A 12,271-nucleotide genomic window follows, 5' to 3' on the forward strand; every position below is an offset into this window, starting at 1 on the left:
CTGCCTCTGGAGTCAAGGATGGTACCACAATGGCAACTGCTTCTCCTCACCCTGGCTATCAGTGGAGGAGGGGCCCATGTACCACTGACATCCTTCGCACCATTCGCCAGCTGCACTTCCCGGTCTAACGTTTCCCTTCTCAGAGGCTCTGCGGGTCTGTGTTGAAAAGGGCAAGGGTAATTCCCTCCTCCTTCTCACTGCCTTTCTCCTCTGTTTGAACTGCTCTTCCTTTTATCCCTATGGGAAAAGGAAAGGGAAGTCAGGTGTGTGTAATTATCGGCAATTGCCTGACTCTGCCTGACCCTTGTGTTGGAACATGTCAGGTATACGGCTCGGGAGTTAGTCTGTTGTCTTTCATGGTAATCGGTCTGTGAGAAAGTGTTTGTGTCAAGAAAGAGGGGTGGGGTTGAGGTTCTAGATATCCTACGGGGTAGGATGGGGAAAAGGTGTCATAAGGAAGGGGGTACCGTGTCTCACCGTTTGTTGTCCCACTTCCACTCCCTGAAGACCCCTCACCCCGGTGATCCTCCCACACTGGTCCACCACCAGGAACTGGATCAAACAGCGACGGCCATGTCCTGGCCACCTCAATGGCAGATCGCAGGGAACTAGCGAGTGAGACACCTTCAGGTTACCCACACCCCCCACCGGGGTCCCAACATGGGCCGAGTCAGGTTTACTTGGGTGGTTGCATCTAGCCTTGTGGGCGTCTGCGACGCTGCATCTCCCCTTCGAAGGCCTGTGACCGGCCCCTGTATGCTTCTTGCATCATGTAGTGGGAGGGCTAAAAGGTAGGAGGTAGAGGCATATCCTCTGGCAGATTTGCTGAACTTTCCCCATGAAGATCGAAAGGAAGAGGACCAACGTTATTGCAGGGTCCCTAGGCATCTTGCTGTCTCTGTTTTAATGGCCTGCAGCGTTTCATCCACTAGCTTTCCGAAGAGGTTATCCCTGTCAAAGGGCATATCGACCACCTTGGCCTAGACGTTAGGTCTAAACTTGGTGGCCTTCAGCCAGCCTTGGCGCCTGAGTGCCACACCATTACCCATTCGACGAAAACCAGAATTTGCGACATCCATGGCTACTGTGATGCTGTGGTCTGAGGCCACCTCTCCTTCCTGAAAAAGGGTAAGGGCCTCCTTCTTTTTGTCATCCGGCAAGAAATCTAGGAGTGGGTCCAACTTAAACTACAACTCCCTATCATACCGGGCCAGAATGGCCATAGCTTTGGCGGCCTTGGCGGTTGATGGTGTGGTGTATATGACAATTCGATATTGCATCCAGCTTCTTGTCTTCTTGGTCTGCTGAAACCATAGACTTGGAGGAAAGTTTAGGAGACCACTTGCTTGCTGCGGCTGATACCACAGAATCTGGTGATGGCTATGATCTGAGACAATTGGGGGCTGAGTCTGGCACACTATTTTTTCTCTGGCCTGTCCCGTTTTACTGGTGGGGAGCTTGGGGTTTTCATCAGCGCAATGCCTTCTTCCCACACCTCGTCAAGCAAAGGGACAGACAATATCATCTTCCTGGCCAATATTGTGCCTCTGGTAAAAGAAACCCTCCTTCCTTTGTTCCACAGGCGTTAAGTTGAAGAGGGTAGATGCCCTTGCCATCATGGAATGGAACGACCACACCTCATCTGGGGGACAAGTCCTGGGGGTATCATCGACACCTATTGTGTTCCCATTCACAGGAATAAAATCGTCAAACTCACTGTGTCTGTGCTGCCGGTATCAGTTGCAGTATCCGTCTGCGGGGTGAATCCTGCTGGTGCTGCTGGGACGGGAGGTGGCGTTGGTGGTTGCCTCAGGTGGCCAAGCAATGCCTCTGAGGAGGCCTTGGAGGGCTGTACCTGGGGTGTTCCCTGATGGGGCTGCTATTGGCAGCAGTCGCTGTTGTATTTCCGAGACCAGAGAACTTAGCACAGTGAAAATATCCTGCGACATGTCCTTTGAGGCCTGTGGGGGGGGCCACCAGCGGAAGCACGGGCAGAGGGCTAAAACGTCTCACTTGGCTAGTATGTCTTAGTGACTGCATGCCTATCGGACTGTTCCCACCCATGTCCAGGTATTCCTGCAACATTTCCTCCACAGAACTCCTGTAGACCATCATGATCGGGCCAGTCGCGACGTCCTTCTCCCTCCAACCGCCACCTGGTCAGGGAAGAAAATCCATCGATCGCAACAGATCCTTTGGTCTTGCCGTCTCATTCAAAGCAGAAGATACCAAGTCGTGGACAAAGGCATGGCTGATGGGGCTTTCTGCTTGTGCGGCATCGCCGCCTGTCCTTAAGTCACGCCACCAACCATCGGTAATGGTCTCTCTTAGTCTTGGCTGGGAAACTTCAGCAAATGTTGCCATCGGTTTTCCTCATGGTCAGGATGCAGACAATAGAGGAACCACGTGTGCCGGTCATCCACGTAGATGCTCCTCAAACCACACCAGGAGCAGAGCCTAAACAGGCTCTTCTTGCCTTCTTTCAAAATGGTGAGGCGCGAAGTAGGCCTCACTGAAGGCCCAGTGAAGATCGACTACACCGTGGGATCTACGTGGGAAGCCACGTAGATCCCACGGTGTAGTCGATGATCTTCACTGGAAACGGTCCGCCACTACCAGCATTGACTGCTAGTCAGCGAATGATCGATTTATGACAAAAGTAGGATTTATTTTTGTTGAAAAACAGCAATTAAGAAAAATAGCTTGAAGAGCTACTCACAAGGACTCCCTGCACCGAAACATGGGGTACAAATCCGAAGATGGCCACCAGGGGCGGGACTGAGGGAGACGATTGTCATTGGATGGGTGCAGTATGACCCAGTCTCCTGTAGTTGGTTAATGAGAGAAAGGCAGTGTTCAAGCATTTAAAGCAAGACCGCTTTCTTTTTCTTACTGAGGATTGCCAGCATGACAGCTGGGAATATTCATGAGCATGTGAATCCATGCTAGACCCCATGCTGGAGAAGTACAATTGTGCGACATACACACCCTTGAGTCTTGTAAATGGGTGAGACTGGAGTGAAAGTCTCATAGGAGGGCAGTGTGGTGGAAACTCTAACATGTTGCTATTCATTTCAATAATTTGATATCCCTACTTGCTAAAATTCACACCTCGAGAACATCTGCCATACTGAATTCTACTGATATGTCACACACAGACATAATCCTGTGAATCTGTGTGCATGTCCTAAGCAAGAGAAGCCTCAGTAATAAAAAGAGGGGAGCACAATTTATAGGCTGCTCGCTTCTTGCGTATTTCCATTCTGGCTTAGACAAGCAAAATGTAGAACACTGCCTCGCTCAGCGAGACGGCCTCACTGTGCCTAGAATTGCCAGCACTAAGCGGGTCAGGCACTGCCCGAGCCCTGTGAGAATTGTTGTTTGAACTGGATCCTGCAGACTTGTTTAAAATGTGTTGGAATACGTCAGCTCCATGTTGCAAGGTGTGCTCACCCTGATGTAAGAAGGTAGTTTAATTCATGTACTGTAGTATGAGAAACCTGTAAAATAGGGAAAAAGAGAACATCTTATATTATTGCCATCAACAGTTGCCTGGCACACCTCTTCCATAGAAGACCATGAAATATGATGGTATGATAGCAGTGTAAGCCAGGCAAGGGGTGTTACTGTACCATATTCAATCCGAACACTGGGATCGATATTTTTCGTGGTGTCCTGTTCTGCTGAGGTCTACATGCTGCTTTGCTGACATTAAAGATGCTTACCAACCTCCTACTGATTGGATTATTGCTGAGTGTTGGATTCGCCTCAACACCTGCCACTTCTTGCCGTCCTCAATAGACGCAGTCACCTGTGTGAGAAACCAGGAGGTGTCTCACCCGCTAGTCCCCGGGGATCTGTCATCCAGGTGGCCAGGACACGGCCAATGATCTTGGATCCAGTTCCTGGGGGTGGACCAGTGCAGGAGGATCACCGGGATGAGGGGTCCTCAGGGAGTGGAAGTGGGACACCGGAGGGTGAGACAGGCTATCCCCTTCCTAATAACACCTTTTCCCCATCCTATTTCAACTAAGGTGTTCTCGAATGAATGCGTAGCTGCCTGATGGTACTGCATACATATACCTTCAGGCAGACACAGAATTGCATAGACAACAAACTTGGTCCTACAGTTGATAAAGTCAGTGATCATTGTTTTAATGTCTAGCTGTGTAGTGAATTCTCTACAGTCCGAGTATGCATGCTTACAAACAGTGCAGGTTCCACATTTATAGAAACCCTTCGCTGTTTTCAATCACTCTGATCCTTTGGATTTAGAAGTAACAATATGTGAAGGGCAAAGTCTGTTTTTCAAAGATTGTACTTTCGTATATACAAAGGATGGTTTGTCACTGAGAAAGGGCAGGATATCATTATCCAATTTCAGAAGATCCCAGTGTCGATGTACAATATTGTATAGCTTGTGTGCATCAGTGGAATATTGTGTAATGATATCTATACATTTCCTTGGTGTTTGTACTAATTTGTTGGTATTGTCGAGTTTCAGCATATCACTTGTTTATTTAGAATTTCCTCCCATTTTATGTCTAACTTTTGTAGGATTCATCCCCAGAATTATTTGGGGAGTTATTAGCTTTCCCAAACTGCATGATCTTTAACATGCACAAATGGAACACTTAATCCTTGGTAATGGGTCTCACCAATGCACAAGTATAAAGGTATTCTCTAACTCACTATCACCCTAAATAATCTTATTGGATGCAATCAGAACATAGAACATAACATGAATATTGAAAATGAACTATTCTAACAAAGTGAGAATTTCACTAACATGATGTCAATTGAATTATGATCTTGTGCTAAGAGTTTTTACATCTTATTCCCCCGTAACTGCTCCCGCCCTCCATGATTGTTCTTGCCTGATCATGGGTATGTATACCCTTTTGTTGTTACTTATAATGCATTTTTGCACTGAATACCCTTGTAACATGTACAATTGTATTTTGGTTAATTATGCATCACTTATGATTTTGATGTTTATAATTATCACATACCAACAATTGTATATTTTCTTGTTGAGAACAATTCAATTGTTGCAACTATATCTATAACAGCATTGAGAACGACCGTTTGGTCGAAACACGTGTTGGCTGTGCAAAGAATAAACCACCAAACACATATTGGATGGCTACATCTAAAAAAAAAATGTTGACTATGTGTTGGGACTCAAAACTAATTTTAGAGTATTGAATATTGGAACAATACGTCTGTTTCTGCAGTATAACTACACACCCAAATCTTTATTGCCTGTTACTCTATGAGGGACCAAGGGGAACCTCATGTGTAGTTTCTGCTGCATCTTGACAGTCATTGGACTTTTTAGTACATCACAATTGGTCTGAGCCCGGCTGAGGGAGACATGGATCTGAGCCAGGCTGAGGGGGATTCTGGGTGAACCGTGAGTCACCCGAGAACAAATTATCTGAACTTAGCTTGAAAAGGATCTGGCCCGGAAGAGGGGGATCCAAGGACAACACCCCAATTGAATACTGGAAAAAGGAAAATAATGTTTTCATGTTTTATTTGTATAGCAGGCCCTCTGAGTAAACTAAACTAAACTAAGAGACTTACAAAAAGTAAAGAGGCCTGGACACAGAAGGTCTTGAACTGTGTAAATGGAACTGTATCCTCGTGCCGCAGAAGCCAGAGTGTGTGCTTTGCTTGAGTGAACCGCCTTCTCCAGTGCTGAAAATGTGGGAAAGGGAGGCCAACGGCCCGAACATCCTGCCTTATCATTTTGTGAACACCTCTTTCTTTTTCATGAACATCACTCCACATTATTTGTAAATTAGTAGTAAGGATTGGAAATATTTTTTTTTTAGTATAGGCCCTTTTAATTTGACAAGACTCCACTAGGACTACATTATAATTATTTGATGGTTGTAGCTTGCTCCCATCTGTAGATTTAGGATTAGATAGGCGTTTCTCAATCCCTTATTGAAGTTCAATAAACGCCCTTGAACTGTGGTCAGTTGTGTCTGTCGTACTGTTGATGCCATGCCTTCCTTACAACTGCCACTTGATCTACAAACCACTCAAGCACAACACCATCTGAGAATTGACATGCTTAGTCACCAGCATGTCGCTCACACATGACATCATCTTCTGTGGTTTTAACATCCATTACAATTCAGCAACCAAGTCCATGAAAGAAGATCTGCACTGACTAATCGAAATTCTGAACCTAAAACAGCACACGAAAGACCCAATGCACAGAAAAGTTAATAGATGGACCATATCATCACTGTACTGTCCACCCTCTGTCCCAGGCTCTCTAGTCCCGTTCAACTGGTTGGATCATGTGGAAATCCCCTTTGACATGGGTCACAATACCCCAGTCAAGCACACCCACTGGAAACCAGCAAGCAAGCTTTCGGATAACTCAAAAACTTCCCAGTAGAAGCTCTCACAGACAACCTTGCCAACCGCTACCTCAGATGGGCAGATCAACTCAGAGAAACCGGGACTGAGACTTACTTCTCCAAGAACTCAACACCACCCTAGCAACCAACATCAACCACTATGGCTGTCACAGTTCACCTCTAGCAGGGGCTTGCAGGCACCCAGTATGTGTTCCGCTGCCAATGCAGAGTAGTGGTCTAGCTATTACCATGCAGGGCAGCAACGTTCAAGATGGCAGCTCTTGTTCTAGCATTTATGCCCGATTCCTCATGTTGCAATGCTTCAGCTTTCAGGTAGGCTTAACATTTTTTTATTTCTTCTGTTTGTCCTTTCTGGTGTCTCAATCTCCACCTTCATTCATCTTCCTTGACCCTGGTCCTCTTCTGCCTTCCTGATCTGTGTCCTCGATTTCTGCCCGACACCTTGCTGCTGAATTTAGGGATCTGTCTGCATCGGTTTTCCACATTTTTCATAAAGCCGCCCCCAGGGTCAGGATCAGGTAGCGGCTGTCATCCCCTGGCCACATGGGAGGAGGTTACCGCCGGGGAATCAGTGATGATTCCATTGGATTCATACATTGCCCTGCGATTTATATTAATAAAAAACCTCTCCCAGATTGAATTCCTACTTCTGACCAACAACATAAACACTCTGACATTCAGACCTAGCTATCTGGAGTGAACTTTGAAGGCTTCACATCATAGCTGACTACCAGCGTCAAGTTCCTTGGGTTCGACTCCGACAGACACCTCTCCTTCAAGTAGCACATACCAACTAAGGCAGCTTGATACCAATGTTCCCTTCAGCGGAAAATGAAACCTTTCATTACCGCAAACAACTTCAGATCTGCTGTTCAAGCCTTGACAGTCTACTACCTGGATGGTGGCAATGTCCTCCTGGAAGTCCTTCTGGCTACCACCCTGGCATATCGGACATGTGTCCTGCATGCTACAGCATAAGGCAGCAAATGATTCAGCAAATTTGACCACATCACCTCAGCATTCATCTAACTGCATAACTGCACTAACTCCTGCTGCAAGCATACATCATCTTCAAATCCTGCTGCATCATCTACAAGGCCATCACCCTCAAGTCCCCAAGCTACCTTGCTGAGAAGCTTGGCATCTCCAGAGGACTCTAATCCACCCGAAGCAAGGACATGTACGTGCAGACTTCAACTCCTCTGGCGAAGGCAGGAAAGACACAGAAGACAGGCCTTCTCTGTCTAAGCCTATCCTACCCACCCCCCATTCCAGCTCCCTTGTATTGATGACTTGTTACCCGCTTCCCTCGCTGTGTACTTGTCTCTATGAATTAGAAAACCCCTCCATTGCTTCCCAAAGCTAGGTCTGCACTCAATAAATACCACAATAATAATCAGACTGTTGTATCCTTCCGTTGTCTTGTCTTCCCCCTTTCCTCCCTTAACATGTTCTTCTTCTTCCTTCTATTAACTGTTGGGGTGCCACAAAGCAATCTCTTCTTACAAATGGTGCCATATTAATCAACAATAAAGTAAATATATTCATTGTAGAGGTAGAACAGCATGTGATAGTGGATTACCCCTCTGCGGCTGCTTGTAAAGTGGATGAGGTACAGGGCGTCTCTGCTCCATATTGGCATGCATGGACCCACCGCAGCTTTCAGAAAGCATCAAGCAGAAAGGTGCCAGAGCACACACAGGGGTGTTGTATCGGAATAAAACATTTTATTTGCTCCCCTTATTAGGCATTATTTTCTGCTGATTACCTTTAATACATAACATATAAATCATATTTTAACACACATAATAGACATGTCAAATACTAAAATGTGACCATTATATTAATATAGCATTATTGCAAAATCATAGTAACCATAAAAACATTATAGTGATAGGTACAGGGTGTTTGGTATTTTGCATCAGCGCTTACATTGCTTGAGGCCCATTCTAGCATTCTCTTGACTGAATGAGTTTCTCTTACCTCGGTTGAGGTTCACAGCAACAGAATTACACTTGTCTGATAAATACAGGGCTGTTTCATCCAAGATTAGTCTGTAAATACACAATACATTTGTTCACTCAATTATAATTTAGCATCATCAGACAAATGGCAACAAGTGATTGAAATGAAAAGCATAATATCCAAATGCATAATGACATGAAAACAAAACATATTATTAAATATAATATTACATAACACGTTTTTGCAAAAGGTAATATTAGATCAATTTCCATTAGTGAACAATAGTTAAAAACGATGAAAGTACAGTGATTGTAAATGTGATCCTGTCTAATCTGAAGTAGAAAACAAGTTAGTGCCAACATACCAAGCAAGTGGTTTTAATAATCCTAAGGCTTCTTAATGTCACTGAACTCAATTAGGGTATAACTCCCTTCAACCACTGTGATTCCATTACAAGCAGAAACAGAATCCAGACCAATTTAATGGGCGGCTGTACTATGGCATTAGAATCACTATGGCATATGTTTTCTTTAGGACATCTGTGACAAGGCTCCCTGTCTAACCAGATCTACCTCATTTCACTGCACGGTATGTTGTACAGTATTTGACTTCAGATCTTCAAAAGGGGAGGGCGCAGCCACCAGGCCCCCACTCTACTACCTACACTACCGCCCTTTTCCCTTTACTTGCCTACCCCCTGTTTTGTCCCCTGCCCTTCCAACGGCCCCACATCGATCATGTTAAAATGCAGTAAAATGGCAGTGGTGGGATGGGAGAGAACACTGCCTTGCCTTGAGGACAGACACAGGGATGTCCAAGTGACCTAGGAGCCAGAGGTAGCAGGACCCGATGGAGGTAGAATAGAGAATCCTCAGACCATCGCTAGTGAGACTGATCCTTAAGGCAAGGCAGGGACTGCTCCCTTGAGTTGCCACAAACCTCCCCCCTCCAGTGTTCGGGGAGGTTCTATGTGAAAAATGTTATCAGTGTGGAGATTTCTTTTCCTGACCCCTAAAATACTTTTCACAAATATTTTAGGACTGGCATTATTTATCACTGTAAACTCCAGTCCTAGAATATTTGGGTAAGTGTTTGATTTTAGTCAGGGTGAACATTTTAGTACATGACACCCCCTGGAGACATTTTCTTGGCAACCTTTTCACTGTATATCGCGTGGGGAGTCTACCCTCACAGAAGGCATCTTTGTGACTACCCTCTATCCTAAGAATACTCTGCTTAGTTCCATCAAGTACCCAGAGTATAGTAAGCATTGTGAATACTTCCCTGTTGGGATGACCCACTGTCCCTTTCGGGCACAGGCTGAATAGCTGGTGATATAAAGTAGTGAAAGAGTGTGAAGACTTAATCCGGACAGACAATTCCTCCAACCATAAAAGCAATGAGCTACATAGTCATACCACACACCTTACTCCCCACTCTGAAACTGCATGCACTCTCCATGCTGACATAGATACAGCCTAGCTTTATACTTGCACCATGGGGGACACCACAGATGTTACAAATCCACATCACTCACAGGAAGGACACCCACAGGTTACGCTATAAGCCACAACACAGTAGTCTTACTCCAGGGTTATCATATCTGGTGATATGAAGTCAAGTCCCAGCTCAGTGCAAAAGCTTTAATCGAATAAAAGGCAGTGTGCCGAGGTCACCAGCGGGTGCAAACAAGGTGGCTGCAGCCCCGGGAAGCTGTGCACTGCCCCCCTTCATTGTTGGTTGTGTGGGCTAGACGGCCCGACACACTATGATTCAGTGTGTATGAAGCACTGGACCCACCCCGCCCCCCGTTGAGCATTGAGATGAGCGGCGTGCAGAGCTACACCGACTATGAAGCTGGCGTGTAGGATGGCCATTATAGCCCTACTATCTGAGAGGGAGCCAGGGATAATTGTGTCTGCCTGAGACCTCTGTGGGGCTCCCATGGAGACGCTGATGACTGGCTGGAGGAGCAGAGGCCTTGCTGGAGTCATTCAGCTTGGGGATTCCCCAGCCTGGAAGTTTTAAGGGACATTGGCAAGACCCCGAAGCCTGGGGATTTTGTAAGGTGCTCATGGTTCTTGATCACATTCCTTACAGCCAAGGAGAGGCCTCTGACTGAAAGAATGTTGGAAGATTGCAAGTGTGGGTTGCCATGCATTGGAGGAATGTCATGCTTTAGCCTGCTCCCTGTGTCCCAAAGAGCACAATTGGTTATGCACTCTTCTTGTTTGCAGTGGGAGGCCTGCTGCAACTACTTCTTCCCTGTTGGCTGACTGGGCATTTCGGTCTGGTGACGTGAGGGGGCCTTTGGAGGGTTGTGCGGCCTGTGAAAGCTCAGATGAGCTGGAAAGGTGCTTTACAAAAAGGCAAGACATGCAGAGGGGTTCTGCTGCTAACGAGGAGACCTGCAAACCCTGCTAGTGGTGACGGCAGAACCGGGGGCAAAGAAGAGCGACATCTTGACTATTATGGGGGAACTGAAGGGAATTTGTGCTGATCCTGGGTCCAGGTTGGATGGGATGGATAGGAAGATGGAAAACTTGGAGGAGAGGTTGGTGGGACTGGAGCCCGCCCAGACCACAGTGGATGTGCTGGAAACCCAGTTGGAGGGCCGTCTTTCAGCACTGGAAAGACAGAGGAATTAGATGAAACTACAGATGGATGATTTTGAAAACATGGAGAGACTTAATAAATCGGTGCATGTTTGGTCTACTAGAGAAGGACGGTGAAGCAAAGTCTATGGTTAAGCGTGTGATGCATGACCCTCCCATGTGTATTGCTCCTTTAAGATGTGGGTCCCTCCCAAAGAGTATTGCCCTTTTAAGATGTGCCATGACTGTGTCGTGTCATGGCCCCAGCTAATAAACGGAGCCCCTGCAGGCTATGTTGCCATGGGGCCCTCTCGCCAGCAAGGTGGAAAGGGTCCTCACGTGCCGGGTAGGGTCCGCCCTGCCCCTGATCTAAGACCGGGTGTTCCCAGGCAAACCCCTGAGGCACTGGGTCTACGGGGGCCGGCTTGATGCCAATAGCCCCCCCCCCTCCCACAACAATGGCAACAAGATAAGGACTCTGCGAGGAGCCTATCCCCTGTTCTCCCATCCTGGTCAAGGAGAAGGTTTTTCTTTTGACGAGGCAGTGAGTTGGGGCCCTGCAGCCACTGCAGCATTCCATGGAAGAGAGGAGGAAGTGGCATCCATCGCCACGGGGTTAAAAGGGGAGATGAGAGTGTGGCATGCAAGGCACTCCTGCCGTCGGATCCTCCCTGGCCGCGGCTCTCAGTGAAGAGGGTACTTGTGTGGCCACGGTGGGGTTCTGCAGGCGGCCCCAGGGGCATCCACCACCAGGTGATTTGCCAGCCTTTGAACTGTACCATCAACGGACCTGGACCCGTGGTAGTGACTATCCTGAACGGACACTGAAGCAAAGTGAACTGGTCTCCTGCAATCTGGCAAGTACCCAGAGAAGGCGCAGTAAACATGTGTTTAGATGCTGTGAGCCTGCATGTAGATGATGTGCTTAAAGTGGTCTCAGTTAAATGGATGTGAAGCTGTGCTCGCACAGTTTGTAGGCATGCCCTAAATGGTGCCAGCAGCTAGCGATGGCGTCATTCAGTGTTTGAAGTTTCACTTACAAAAAACAGTGGATGGGTATCCCTACTTCGCTGACCGTGAGGAAGCACAATCATAATAAACAGAAATCAAGTCAGCGGGAAATGTATAAGTTCACTTTAAAGACCTAGTCCTACCATTATGGAAATGGACACAGTACTGCCGGTCAAAGTAGATCACCATACAACAATTAATATATACTAAAAAATGACATGTTTATTAAATTTCATTTAGATTTATTTCAATGTGTTAAAACACAGAATTAAATAGAATAAATAGCTTACAAAAACCTGC

The 12,271-nt window shown here is 46.6% G+C and overlaps 1 protein-coding gene across 6 annotated transcripts in view; it reads right to left on the bottom strand.

Annotated features, from left to right (window-relative positions):
• ATG2B (autophagy related 2B) overlaps nucleotides 1–12,271 on the bottom strand; it is a 5,509,925-nt gene that overhangs the window by 2,315,866 nt on the left and 3,181,788 nt on the right. For all 6 annotated transcript variants that reach the window (XM_069637692.1, XM_069637689.1, XM_069637687.1 and 3 more), the window contains one exon: nucleotides 8,385–8,455. In XM_069637692.1, coding sequence (XP_069493793.1) covers nucleotides 8,385–8,455 — 71 coding nt within the window. The remainder of the gene's footprint in view (nucleotides 1–8,384; nucleotides 8,456–12,271) is intronic.

This window comes from Ambystoma mexicanum, chromosome 14 (assembly GCF_040938575.1).
Source record: "Ambystoma mexicanum isolate Mex_15411 chromosome 14, UKY_AmexF1_1, whole genome shotgun sequence".
NCBI classification, from domain to species: domain Eukaryota; kingdom Metazoa; phylum Chordata; class Amphibia; order Caudata; family Ambystomatidae; genus Ambystoma; species Ambystoma mexicanum.